General features: G+C 53.1%; 1 protein-coding gene across 6 annotated transcripts in view; it reads right to left on the minus strand.

Annotated features, from left to right (window-relative positions):
- NTRK3 (neurotrophic receptor tyrosine kinase 3) overlaps positions 1-14179 on the minus strand; it is a 400390-nt gene that overhangs the window by 108107 nt on the left and 278104 nt on the right. Inside the window, exons 13-14 of one of the 6 annotated variants that reach the window (XM_086711504.1) lie at positions 10381-10515; positions 6714-8814 (exon numbers count right to left, since the gene is read on the minus strand). The exons of 4 other annotated variants lie outside the window; for them this stretch is intronic. In XM_086711504.1, coding sequence (XP_086567630.1) covers positions 8696-8814; positions 10381-10515 — 254 coding nt within the window. In that variant the 3' untranslated portion in view covers positions 6714-8695. Of the gene's footprint in view, positions 1-6713; positions 8815-10380; positions 10516-14179 lie in introns of those variants that run through there. One more of the 6 variants, XM_086711505.1, reaches the window with a different exon arrangement.

Genomic DNA, 14179 nt, shown 5'->3' on the forward strand with positions numbered 1-14179 from the left:
TGGGACAGAGAGAGACAGAGCATGAACGGGGGAGGGGCAGAGAGAGAGGGAGACACAGAATCGGAAACAGGCTCCAGGCTCCAAGCCATCAGCCCAGAGCCTGATGCGGGGCTCGAACTCACGGACCGCGAGATCGTGACCTGGCTGAAGTCGGACGCTTAACCGACTGCGCCACCCAGGCGCCCCTATTGGTAGGTATTAAGAGAAGTCCATGTTCAATTAGATTGGGAAAGTGGGAGGACAAAAAGGTTTATTTAAAGGAGGACTTCTCAGAGGCTTTTAGATCCTAATGTGTACTGTGAATCTGTAAGACATTGGCTATACCGTGTAACATTCTCCAAAGTTATTTGATGGGCTCTTAGGAAAGCATTGTTGCAGCCAATGGAAAGGAGAGCACTTGATCCTGACGACATTGTTTATTACACCATTTACCTAATAACTGGAGTAAGAGGAAAAGGTTCCTCTGAACACTGAGGACTCAAATTGAGAGAGAGTCATATTGCAGAAACTGAAGTTTTGCCCAAAAAAACCGGTCAATTCCCATGAGACAATAGTTGGTCAAGGGAGTGACCCTCTGAAGCAACTAAGATGGCCAAAAACGCCATCCTGAAAATACGCAGTGGGTTATTCTGGTCTTCTTCATGACGATACTGGCCCTTTGGTAACAGAGGTAACCCGTGGCAATTGCCTGTTATGGTAGCAAAAATGCCAAACCGACAGCCATAAAGATGGAAGGATTCCATGAGTCATTCAAACATGGACTCAGAATTTAAATTCTCCCAAGAAGGACATTCTCAGAATCTATTCTATATTTGTGATGCCTTCTCTGCTCCCACTGACTGTGGGAAAGAACGGACTGAGGTTCTCACTGGCCCGCTCGGCATCTGGCTCCCTCTGAAGTGAAAGGCTTCAGTCCAAAGCTGTGGCCCTCAGATAAGAGCTGCCAGAGACACGGATCCTGGATGCGACCTCTTGGCCAGACTGAGCTTGTAGAGACCGTGGCTCGTGACAAAAATTGCTGTGAGATTTCCCCTCAGGCTGTTATGTGAGTTTTCTCTCAGAACTAAGAGCAAGAGAAGGCTAACACTCCAGTGTATATAGAATAGACAGGCCGGACTCAGCAACCAGCCTGCATTCTGGAATTTTCTTTCTCCCTGAGATTGTCTGAAGGAGGGTCTGGGAGGAACACCCACATTGGATGGCCCAGGGGACACAGACTTTAGGACTTGCCCCTTCTTGACTTTGGCAGCAGGAGGGCAGATCTTGGGGACAGCCTGTCCAGCCCATGCTGATAAAGACTAGGAATGAGAGAAGTCTTGTAGGTCTGGAGGTCTCCTGTGTTAGGGATCTAAACCTTCTCAGCTTCAAACTCAAGGACTTTCCATGGCATGTGTTCCCGATACCCCCAAGAACCTTGGCTGGGTGAAGTAAATATTACCCCAGGCCTGTTCAGCCAATTAGAGGGCCACATCACAGACTACAGACGCACCTCCTTCCCTTTAGAGCACCTGTGACCCCTTCCCGCAGCCCCACACCCTCTCTTTCCCCTGAGAAGTCCATTTGGGAGTCAGGATAGCACGACCTTTGGCCAAAGGCTGTCGCAAGCCTTGCAGAGTAAAGAACACGGTGTCACAATTTCAAAACAATGACCCAAGGACCAAAACAGACCACAACTGGTGTCAGCTTCAGAGTAAAAGGAGGTGGCATTTCAGAGCTCTATAAAAGAAGTGTCACCCGGCCACATTTGACAGCAAGGAAATCACCTTTCTGGGGAAAGGAAGGTCCCTGCCCTTCTCACTGCAGGACGAACGTGGGGACAAAGGAGGGAAGCCTGTGTCTTTTTAAGGGAGACAGGCCAATAGCTCCACTGAGGCCCGCAAAGGGGGAACCCAGGTTCACGCCGCTGCCGTGGTAACAGCTCGCGGGCGGCAGAAACTGAGGAGGGAAGAGAGCCACGAAGGCAGCCTGGGTGCCACTACTGGCCACCAAGGCCTCAGGCGTGACTCACCAGAGTCAGGCTTGGCCAGGGCGGGTGGGGTAGGGGGAGTGTCCGAGCTGACAGGACGCCCTGCCCCCCGAACTGTGACGAGGCCAAAACGAGAGAGCACCACCCCGGAGCTCATTCACACCTTGGGCTGGCTCCCTCCTTGGTCTTCAAACCCTTTCCACTGCTGAGTGGGGAGTGTCGGCCATCACTCCAAACCCTGATTATCGCTTGACAATGCTCTGACAGGGGCGTGGGGAGACGTGCTCAGCCTCTCTGCCTCTCAGAAGAGCCACGCTCCATTCCTGCTACGCCGGGTACCCCTCTCTCTGCTCTCAGCCAAGTCCAAGTTAAATTCCTCTACTTCAGAGAGGCCTCTGGCAGCTCCTGTTTGCAGAGAGGGTCACAGGGAAAAAAACCATGACCCTGAGCCGCTCAGGGTGGCGTTGGTCATGTGCAGAAAGCTCGCGTGTCTCCTGTTTGCCAGGCTTGGGAAGTGTCACCGAGGCCCTCGGCCGGGACCTCTCTGCGGCTCTGGCTGTTCTCTGGGAACTGGGTAATCCTGCCTCTCCCCTCTCCCCCAGATAGTTCCAAATTCCTTCTCAGAGTGCACCCGCACGGACTGAGCCTTGCCTTGGGCTGGAGGCCTTTGGCACAGAATCCGAGCCAGCAGCATCCTGTACATCCCTGCGGGATGTGGGATCCTCAGAGACCCTCCCGCCTGCCTGTTCCTTGTTTAGGGCAGCCCGCGGGCCTTATCCGAGGCCGGTCCCCATACATCCTCCTCCTCCCCAGCAATCACCGTCCCCCGCCCGGCAGCACACAGAACACTCGAGCCACACACTGCCATCCACCTCGAGCCCAGCATGGTGCGGAAAGACGACTTAGCCTTCAGAGGTCTACACCCAGATATCTGGTGATGGAGGGGAAGTGTCCTGATGGACGGGGACGAAAGTACAGAGAGGCCACAGACCTCATCCCCCATGCAGAAATCTCCCTGAGCAAGCAGAGCTTTAATTCCAAGGGGACCCCTGGGTTCCTTGATGAGCCACCCACCGAAAAGGAAGAATTGGGATTAAAATCCTACCTAAATGGATCTCAGAATCCTGATGGAATTTTCGAACCACCTCCCAAAAAAGCAGACAGGGGACCTTTATCTCTTGCCAGCAAGCTCATCTCCTTCAACTCACTTTGGGGTTCGAGTAGGGTTGAACCAGGAGTGTCACTTAGCTCTGAGAGTGGTGTCAGGTCCAGGCTGAGGTTTTGCGGAAGGTGGGAAGGGGGGTGTGGTCACAGGATTTCTAACGGCAAAGGGCAGAGCCGGAGCCTCAAGGCAAACGTGGGCTTTGCCTACATCGGCCCCACTGAAGGGTGGCGGGGGGGGGGGGGTAGCCCCAGGCCCCGTGGACAATCTGGTTGCAAACCAGGCTCCCCGTCCGTCCTTTGCTCCTTGCTGCCCCGTCACCTTCTCCACTGTCACACGCCAGAGTTGCTCTCCATTCCTGTCCTCCCCAGAGCAGCCTGCATCTGCACCCCCCCCAGCGCCTCCCCCCTCCTCCCCTATTTCTCTCTCCCTTCCAGAACCACTGCAGCAGCAATGCAGGAGTCTACCCGGAGCTCAGGCTCCCTGCACCCCGAAGAATGAAGGCCTCCCGCCTGATCCACGTCCGGCGTGGCTGCATTGATCCACCTGCTCTTGTCCAGCCTCCATGCCATCAAAGCCCCTCTGGCCCCCTCACTACTGTGTCAGAGACGCGGGAGTCTCTGCTCGTGCCTGGGCTCGGCCTGTGGAAACCGGGCCCGGGCAGGAGAGGCATCCCGGCACAGTCCCACCTGTGCTGAGGTCACACCTGTGGCTGAGAGGTGGCGGTGAGGACGTGGCTGCTGTAAGCTTGGCGGAAGGAATTCCCACACAAGAGGGAAGAGCCAGGGCAGCCCAGAGGCCAGATTCTTGGCTTCCGCATTACACGCGCTTCGCGTCGGTTCTTTTCCCGGGTAAGAAACATGTGGCTGAGTTTCGACACACTGGGACGTCTTTTGAGTGGGACAAGAAAGTTCGAATACGGACGGGAAGAGTCAGGCAAGGATCTTCCTTCCTTCCACCACCTTCCTGTCCAGAGCTGCTCACACTTGCCCAGACGTGGGCAGCCTCACCCACCATCCTGAGAATGGGGTGTCTCACCCAATAAGCCCTCCCCCAACATCAAAGATGCCACCATCGTCTGCCTGGGAATCTTGCCAACTGCAAGCCAGATCATTCATCTTAGACCTAAGACCAACCACGCTTTCGGGTGCCCGGGGTCACAAAATGCTAGAATGGGATAAAGAAAAAACTCCCCAGATATTCTTTTCTGGGGAGTCTTTAAAATCACCGTGTTTGAGAGGTGCCAGGAGGAGCTTAGGGAGGATGGCATCTAGCCTCGGAGAGCCCTGAAAGACTTGTTCACCTCGGGAGGGGTGGCTGTGCAACTCCCCCAGGACTGCGGCCTTCCAGAAGCAACAGACAGGCTGCTCTGTGGAGCACACTGCGAAGTCCAGGAGGCCTCCTGTCAGCCCTGGTCCTGCCGGTCACCAGCTGTGAAAACCAGGGCTGGTTACTTTCTGAGTGTCCGCTTCTTCCGGGGTAAAATGTGCCTGGCTGTGAGCGGGTCCGCAGAAGGGACATACAGTTGTTGTTAACGTCCCACAGGTGGGCCCATTCTTTGGCGCTTGGCAGCCAGTTCCAGGATCTGGCCATGTAGCCCTTGTGAAAGGCTCCAGGCCTCTCCAGAACATGTCCCTGGAGGGCCCTACCCCCCGTTTTCACCACTGTCTTGAAAGACACAGCGAGTTTCCTGCTCTCCAGGCTCCAGAGAGTAGGGTTCAGAACTGTTGCTCCTCAAACACCCCTTCCAGAACAAAGATCCGTCTAGCGCCCGGCAAACACACAGGCTTCGTGGCCTGCGTCAGCTGTGGACCTGAACCACGGGACCGAAACGTACGCTGAGGTTTAGGAAAACCACTGTGAAATCCCATGGGGAAGATTCCAAACCCGGAAGGCCTTGCTGGTCCCCGGAGCCTCCCCGCACGAAGCCTGACCAAGGCAGCATCCTTCTGGGCTGAGCGGTGCTCTCCGGGTCTGCCCTGCACCAGCTCTAACTGCCCCGGAGGCTCTAACACCGCAGTAAACGTCTGGGACTTCGGGGCCCAGCAGGAAAACAGAGTCCTGGGCACTAAACATTGCTCTCCCTGGCTCTTTAGACTTTTCAGCTCTCCTCAGATCTCACTCCCAGCACAAGGCCTGGCCTTGCACCTCGTAGGCAAAATAGAAGCCACCAGACCAGCCCTCCTGCCCTTTGCTGCCCCAAACCTCTAATCCCTCATCTTTCCTCTTGCCTCCTGCTGTGCTGGAACAGCCCTCCCTTCACAGGCTGGTGGCACCCCTCCCTCTGAGCTGTGTGCTGGTCCCCCCCTCTTCTCAGGGGCCATTTCCATCCATCACCTCCTCTCCCAAGCATCCAAGGCTCCATGTATTAGACCAAAGCAAAGGTCAGATCTCTCTTGCTAAAAATGGAAGTTTTCCCCAATAGCCCCGCCCCTCGGCGATCCCAGTTCCAGACCTGGGACCACCGAGGACAAGGGAATGCAGGGCTGGGGCAATGCCCTCCCCAGGCCGTTCTAGAGGAGAGGAACTTCCATTTGGGGTCAGCCTGGGGGGAGCTCAAACTCAATTTAAACAGATTAAATCAATGAGGGTCAGGAGGTCCCTGTTGGACCTCCGTCTTGAGCTCACCCACCTTGCTCTACCTGTCTCACTGTTACCTGCTAAGGAGGCGAGCTCCAACAGAGCCTGCTGAGGCCCAGTGAAAGGTCCAATCCCACCCAGGAACGTTTCCTCAGTCCCTGTCTTCCACTCTTGCCCCAGATGTCCTGCATACAGAGTCCCTCCACCTAGGTAGAAGATGTTGTAAGTTACAGAAGACATGGCAACCCCTTCCAGCTGGGTAAAGCCAGGAGCCCAGGGCACACAGCCGTGCCCAGCTCACTCATGCATTCTACTCTCGGCAGGACCCCCATGACTGCCTCCCACTTCCCGCAGCCCACAAGAGCCCCATGGGACAGTCCGGCCCACCTGAGGGTGTGCGTGTGGGTGTGTGGATAGGGTGTCCCTGAAGGATAAGCAGACTAGCCTGTAAGCCCAGAGCCCAGTCCTCCTCTGGCAAGGTCACGTCCTCAAGACCCAGGGAAGGTACAAACCGGCTCCATGTGAGGGAAAATCCTATCGACTTACTGGTTCGAGGGTCCCTCGGTTCTACTCCCCAAACCTGTTACACATCAGCTCTGAAGAAACGATCTCGATAAGCCTCGGCTGCTCAGGAAACAGAGCAGTCTCCCAGACACCAAGGAGGTAAGGGTCTCGGGGGCTTGAGCAGTGTCTGGAGGAGTCAGGTTTGAACCTGGCCTCTGCTTCTTGTGCTGTGTGACCCTGGGTGAACCACTAGACCTCTCTGTGCCTCTAATTCTTCCTTGATAGGACGAGGAAACAGTTCACTAGATGGATTTGACCTATCTGGAGGAGTCTCGATGAAAACCACCAGTGCAACAGATTACAGACACTTTTGTAAACAGGACTGAGCTAAGAAACTTCTTTAAAAGAGTAACAATTGAATAGGTGTGGCGGGAAATGTGAGAATTTCTGGATCTTTAACATTCTTTGCAGAATTGCCAAATAAGAGGTCTGATGCAGTCATTTCATTAGAAAATAAAGTGTTTATTAAGAAACTATACACTGAACACTCCTATAAGTCTCTGTGGAAATACAACGCCCCATTGTCATAGCACAAGGTGAGAAAATGGCAGAATAAAGGATGCTGGGGTGGATGGAGCCTGGCAGGCTGGAAATGAGGTAATGATTTACAATAATTAAAAACATCATCCTCAAGCTTACTCCTTAAAGCCACACTCGGGAGGAGGCCCTGGCCCAGAGGGTCAGCAGGACACGGTGGGGAACAGCCTGACACGAAGCGTTGGGGGGCAGGGTGGCGGGGAAGATGGCAGGAGCTGGATAAACACACATCTCAAGGCCCTGGAGGAAACCTGAATCCCCACATGACACTCTGGATGCTACGGTGTCCGGGAGGCCACCCCAGATCCGGGCCAAGAACCTAGAAAGCTTCGTGGTTTGAAACCCCATGGAGGCATCTGCAGAACCAGGCTGGCAACCCGGCACAAAGAGTCACCATCCACAGGACCCAGGAAGGAAAACCTTAAGCGGGACTCTTACTTCCCACGTCAACTTGCCAAAGGCAGAGACTATTCTCTATTACTGTGCGTCACCACCCCAAAACTTAGGGGGTTAAAAGCCACCACCATCTTGTCCGAGGAGCTCCCCGTGGGAGACCCCTGCTTCACACTCTCCGCCGTCCCATCAAGGGGCAGCCTGTGCTGACTTCCCACGACGGAGGCGCCTGGGCCAAGCCCGAAGTCCACTCGCCCAACACGGCAGCAAATCTGGGAGAGGTTCAGGCTCTACCACTGTGCCTTTCCTATCAGAGCTGGGGAGAGGCATCCCTTACCCTTTCACTCTCCCCAGTGGATTACGCTGAAAATGGTGGGGGTGGGGGGAAGCAAACCCCCTCTTTGGGAGAGGGTGGCCATGGAGTAAGGCATGAGTCAAAGCAAGCAAAGTAAACACATATATTGACCAGAGAACAGGATGACACTTCCATGAGAGGGGCTGGAGGAAGCCAATTTTTCCTTCTCTTCCCCTTCAGTTCATCTTGGCCTTGAACTGGTGATTCCATTGGGTTCCGAAAGTTCTGAGAGTCAAGAGTAAGTGAGAGTGGGGGTAGAGAGCCAATCCTGGGATCAGGGACTTGTAGGAAGGGCCTTGGCCCCTGGCTCCCTCGGTCCCTTGTGGTCCTAGCAGGATGGCCAACTGATGGACAAGACCTCCCGCAGCAAAAGCTTGTCAGGACTGCCGATCTAGGGGCCAAGGAGTTTTCTAGTATCACACTCACTGTGAGCCATTCCAGAAAGAAGAGGAAGGTAGGGGGAAAATGTGTCCAAAAAAAGTATGGTTTTCTCCACCAAAAAAAACCCTCAAAAAAACCAAAAATATATATATATATATAGAAAATGATTGGTTTCCATTCTTTCCTCTGAGACCTAATCTGGTGCCAACACTTGGGCCTGGCTCCCCCTCTCTCAGCGCGTGGTCTCCACCTCTGCTTAGCCGCTCTTCCCCGCTGGAGGCTGCAGGGCGATGAGGTCACTAAGAGGACAGCCTGGTATCCTAGGGAGAGCCAGGGAGACCCCACGCTTCCAGGCAGGGTAAGTGAGGCCGGAGCACGGCTGGGCTTCCATCAGGCTTTCTCGTGCTGGTTGGGTTGTTTTTGTAAAGCAAGAGAATGGCTAGTGTGTTTAAAAGGTGGTTCTTGGTGCACAGGTTTTTAATTCTCTTTATCGGCTCTAAAGTTGGTGGCAGGAGCTGCCTCGGAGGCCGGGAAAAAAGGAGCACAGTGATGACTGAGGGAAAGGGCGACCCTGCCAGTGGCGGATGGGGGAAGACACCCATCTCGGTGGCGGTAATGGGTGCAGGGGCACCGGTGGCTCATGCGGTTTCTACTTAGCATCCCCGGATCCAAAGAGAACAGCGCCTAGAGCTTCCCACCTCTCAGAGGGCCCAGCCTACCAAGGTGACATCAAAACAGGGAGGCTTAAAAGGAGTTTTTAAAAGCCATGACGTCCTTTGCTGAAATAAGCACTGACATCCTCAACATAGATGCCATGGTTAAGAGGCTTGGAATGTCCGGGAAGGCTTATTGGATTCAACATAATTTCTCTGAAACCTATAAAAAACAAAAACAAAAGAACAGAAAAACAGAAAAAAGCAAAATAAAGTAAAAACCAAAACCCCCAAAGAAGATCAAAACTAGGAGGGGAGACGGAAAGGGGGCTTGAGGGGGGTGGGGGAAGAGGGAGGTACGGACAACGATCTATCGGAAACCGTCAAACGAATTGTCAGCAAAAGGGAAGGAGAGGGAGGAGGGGATTAACTTAAAACCAAGCGTGGTCAGAGAAACTGGAAACACTCCATTTTGCTGCGGCCTCCGCTGAACCGAGGAAGGGAAGGGAGTCAAATATTCAGGGGCTTGGGCCTTGGATTGTCACGGAATAGCAGAACAGCCTCATCTAGGGAAGGGCACAGCCACTAGGGTCACTGGGATGGGGGGAAAGGGGCGGGAGGGAAAGCGTTCTCAGAGCCTGCATTGCTAAGGGATACCAGAGGGCCACTTCTAACCCTAGGAGCTGGAATTCTATAGGTTGCCTTGACCATACCCACGGGGGTGGTGGGGGCGGGGGGGGGGAGGGCTGGGAGCAGAGCGTTATTCTTCCAAGCCTGCCAGCTCTCTCTCATTGACTTTTGGTCTCATTTCACCGGCTCGGTGGAAATTTAGGAAATAACGGCTGTTCTCGCAGCCTTATCGTAACTCCAAGTCTTACAGAGGATAAAAACGCCCTGGAGGAATGACAATGGCGGCCACTTGCACGACAGCTCAGCTCCTTTCCGGCCACGCTGCCATAGACTGAATTAGGAGATCCAGAGACGTGGGTGTTCCTGATCAAATCTCCAGATGGAGGTTTCTCAATCAACCCCAGATTATAATAATGTCTGTGAAATAACGTCTGTCTAGAGTGTGTGTGTGTGTGTGTGTGTGTGTGTGCGCGCGCGCGTGTGTGTGCGTGTGAGCATGCACCTGCAGACAAGACAGGAGCAAGCCTATCTTCTCATGAAAGCTACGGGCAGGTATGTGAAGGGCACAATGGACAGCTGGATGTTGGGGACGTGATGGGGACAGACTGAGCTGGTTGCGCAGAGACTCTCTCCTCCTCATTCCTGGATCACGTGATGCTCAAAACACAGTGGAGTAATCTGGACACTGGGAGCTCTCCATCTGTAGGGAGCGGGGTCAGATTTGTGAAGACGGAGGGAAACTTCCTTGTCTGTGACATCATGTTTAGAGAGAGGCTCAGCTTCAGGATGAGAGGTTTCTGCGATAGCTTCCCCATGCTAACCAGGGACGAGGGCTCTCTTGGGTCTGAGGTGGAAGGGAAGGCAGGCCACAGGTCTGGGCAGCCTGCCTAGGAGGTGTGGGACACCACTGTTCCTATCCAGGTTGTGGTCCCTCTCTTGCTTCTCCCACACCCTTCGCCTCGGCCCTATGACATGTCCTCCCTGGAAGACTCCTCTGACCTAAGGGATTTTTAGTACCAATCCCACACTGGGCACCTAGTCATCCCCCAGTCCTCTGGGACATACTGGAGACTCCATGTGGTCTTAAGATCTGAAGAATCAAAACTGGTTGGGGGTGGGGCCTGTACTGCATACAAAGACGTCAAAGGAGGTAACTCACCATGTGACCTTGGGTAAGCCACTTCCCCACTCTGGACCTCGGGCTCCTCATATATATAGTGAGTTGATGAGACTAGATGATCTCTATTGTCCTTCAAGTTTAATATCCCATGATTGTCTATGTTTGAAAAGACCCCTGGCAGAAGAGGCAGACACGGGGAATTAATGGTCAGTATTGAGCCCCAAGCACAGAAACAAGGGGAAGTATTTTTCATGTGCACGATGCCAGAAGCAGAAGCCAGGTGTTCCCCGATCCATAGTCAACACTGCTTTACCTAGAGGGGCACCTGGTTCATCTCATGCATACAGTCTACAGACACTGTCCTCACAGTATCACACAGGAGCATTCAAGAACTGCGCCAGGGGGTCAGGGAAGGTTTGCCGTCCCCTTGAACTCTGTCCAACCCCCTCCCTAACATCCTTGCCCCCCACCCCCCAACCCTCCTTCTTGGACCAGAGCAACCTGAACGTGTGCCCATCATTGCTCTTCTGGATGCCATTCCCAGGGCTGGAAGGAGGATTCTTATCACTTAGGTAATGGCCCTGCAAGTCCCAAGACCCTCTTTCTGTCCCCTTCTTTCTCCAAGAAAAAATTCAGCTAATCTCTAAGAGGAAAACAACTTGATAAGCGGGGGAGGACGAGGAGATGGGGCATGGGGCGGTGGCGAGTTTGGTCCCTCAAAAATCTTTCCTGCCTGAGTTAGGGCATAAACAGTTGGAACGATAAATGCTGTTGGTTCAGTAGACCCAAGGACTACAACTCCTATGAAAGGCTTATCGTTATAGCTGGAGAGTGAAATCTCCTTTGGAGGCCATGCAGCATCATGGGTCCTGGAAGGCTCCATGTTGGATCCATTAAAGGCAGGGCCAAGCCTGCCTAAGCCTCTGCCAAGGTCCCTGAAGCTGCCTCCGTGAACATGAGCCTTTTCCCATATTAGCCGGGATCTGAAGTTTGTTTTCTCTGGAACTCTTTCCCAGGTGGAGCCTTTCCAAGATTCTAAGTGCTGAATCCTGATAGCATAGGAGGCACTGCTCCAAGATCCTCTATTCCTCCCCCTCTTGCTCTGAGCAGCCCTGGAGCAGGAAGGAAAAGGCATCTGCTTGGGGGAGGGCAGGGGAGACCAGGACCACCGTGGACACTGACTGGGAAAAGCACAGATGGATTCAGGGAGGGCCGAGGAGGGGCAAAGCCACCTCCAAAGAAGGCCTTGCTCACTGTGCCCCCACGGACCCCCGTGTGTCTAACCTTTTCCTCCATCTGGTGACTGCTCTACACAAAGTCGTGCAGCATAGAGTTCACTGTGGGCGCTCCATAACTCAGAACAGAGCCTGGTCTTCAGGGACTGTCTGGTATAGGTTTCCTGAGAAGGGAGCCAGAGACTCTGGGATAGTTTGGGGAAGGGAGGGGCGCTGGGAGGGCAGGCTGGGGGAGAAGGGGCGCTGAGCACCCACAGTACCGGATGAAAGGACCGGAGCCAATCCCCCCGGGCCAAAAGCAGGTCAAATCTTCAAGGGCAAGTGATTCAATATTCACTGCAGCAGAGAAGGGAGGGTTCCAACGGCCGTGCAACACAGAAGGGGGCCTAGACCTTCAAGCCTCTCCACTTTTCTGACAGCCTCACAGATCCCAATCATCTGTCCCTCTCTGTGGTCTCACCACGGCCCCAGGGCCGACCCCTGGCCTTGGCGACCTAGGGCCCCCAGCTTTCTGGCACCTGCCAGCGAGAACTTCCTTGCATCTCCTCTGCCTACACACTCCTCACATGGCTTTGGATTCTCCCAGCCTCCTTTTCTGTCCCTGCTTCTTCCTTTTGTTATGTGACATGATAATTTCGTTACCTAACTCCATAAAGTGGTTTAGGTTGTGGCCTTGATAAAAGGCCCAATACCGAATGGAGCTCTATTGGATTATTTTCCAACATTTCCTCTTCAAATGTATTTGTTTGTCATCTTCAAGTTGTTACATCACACGAGTGCTTAGCACTTATATTGAGAGAAGCACTTTATACTCAACAGTGGGCTCAAATACACAGGAGTCCTGGCGCTGAGGTCATGGGTGCCTTGGTAGGGAACCGGAGGCCCAGAGCAATTCAGATCCTTGTCCAGAGACAGAGACAGAGACAGAGACAGAGACAGAGACAGAGAGCAGGAGGGGACAACAGGACAGATGGAAGGGCAAGAAGCCTGCTCTGCACCGCACCCCAGCCAGGGGGTATTGTCTCCATAGCCTCCTCGCTTTTCCCAAGGGGTAAGAAGAGGTGAGAGGTTTTGAACCATGCTGCAGGAAGGCACAGACTGAAGAAGCGAGCTGTAACACGTCCAGCTGTAACAACCCTACCACCAGATGCATCACTGAGCGCCTTGGCATCCAAAGATCTATGTAAGTTAGGGACAGTGCCAGGTGATGCCTGTGGCTAATTCAGTATCGCCCAACATCCTTAAAGGGCTGATGTTATTAACTCCATTTTAAATGTGGGAATACTAAGGCTCAATAATATATTTAAAAAACAAGCAAACCAACCAAGTTCACTTGTGGCAGAATCTGATGCTGACCCAAGCTCTACACAACCCCAAAGTCCTTATACGTAACTACTTTGCAGTATGGTTTCCATTTCTTGAAAATCAATATCCAGGGAAAAGAGGCTGAAATGGAGGTCAAGGCAGCAGTGGTGGGGACATTCTGCAGGGGAGGCAGGACTTTATATATGGCTCCCTCTACAAGACCCAGACGGAAGACAGGAGTCATCTTTCCTCACTAACAGCTTCCCTGGCCAGGGAGATGAGCATCCCATGCCCGCCCCTGCCCTCCTCCAGCAGGTGCCTGGTCTAACCTTACCCCAGGCTGCTTCATCTTCTGCACTGCCCTTACAGTAACACTTTGCATGGCCTAGGACCTTCCAAGTAAGGAATCCCAAACTGTGTCTACACATGGACTCCTTCATTTTGATGGCACTTCTGTGAGTTCAGCTCAGGAAGGATGAAAAGTAAACCCGATGAAAGAGAGATGGTAACGAGTTTGGAGAGAAGAGCAGTTACCCAGAATATTGTTACGCCCATAGCATGAGTGTGAAGTATCTGAGAATACCCCTAGGAAGCCAAGCATGGTGCCCAGGAGAACTCTCTCCCCAGCACCCTCCCCTAGGCCACTATGTAAACAAGAAGGCACAGGAACGAGTGCATTATGGTAAAGAAAAGCTCCACCACAGGTCTCTCTTTCTGCATTTCCTGCTTGTGTGGGGTCATGGAAAGAAGGTCACCAGGGAGTCCTACTGGTCCCTGGGATAGGACCTTTGTTCTGCACCTTTGGCTCCTGATGTGGCCACCGCTCTGTCTTCAACCTATATTCTTTCTTCTCCTGCCATTAGATGCAACAGAAGGCTGGTAGCAATGACCCAGGTGGGTGGGACTCAAATGCCTTGGCTTGCTGTCCATGATACAGCTTGCTTAAAATTCTCCTCTCTCTTCTTTTATTCTGAGGTTGCAAACCTAACCTATAGGCCATATGTGGCTCCAGGACGTGTCTTTTTTCGGCACAATTTCTTTTTAAAATTTTTTTACTTAGTTGCCAACATTTAAAACTCGGGAGATTTCACATTTAAAATTTCCACATTTCTAGCTTCCCTTGAAAATCCAAGAGTGCTGGCAATGCTGGGCCAGCTATTTCTGCACAGTGACAATCAGAGCAACATGGTAGCCACTCAATTTAGACAGGGCACGTGTTCTCTGCTTTTCCATGCACTCTACCACTCCCTGTTACCGTCTACCTGGCCCTTTGACTTATTTTCAATACCTGCATGGTT

The sequence above is a fragment of the Puma concolor genome, chromosome B3 (genome assembly GCF_028749965.1).
Source record: "Puma concolor isolate L17-30 chromosome B3, mPumCon1.1.hap2, whole genome shotgun sequence".
Taxonomy (NCBI): Eukaryota; Metazoa; Chordata; class Mammalia; order Carnivora; family Felidae; genus Puma; species Puma concolor.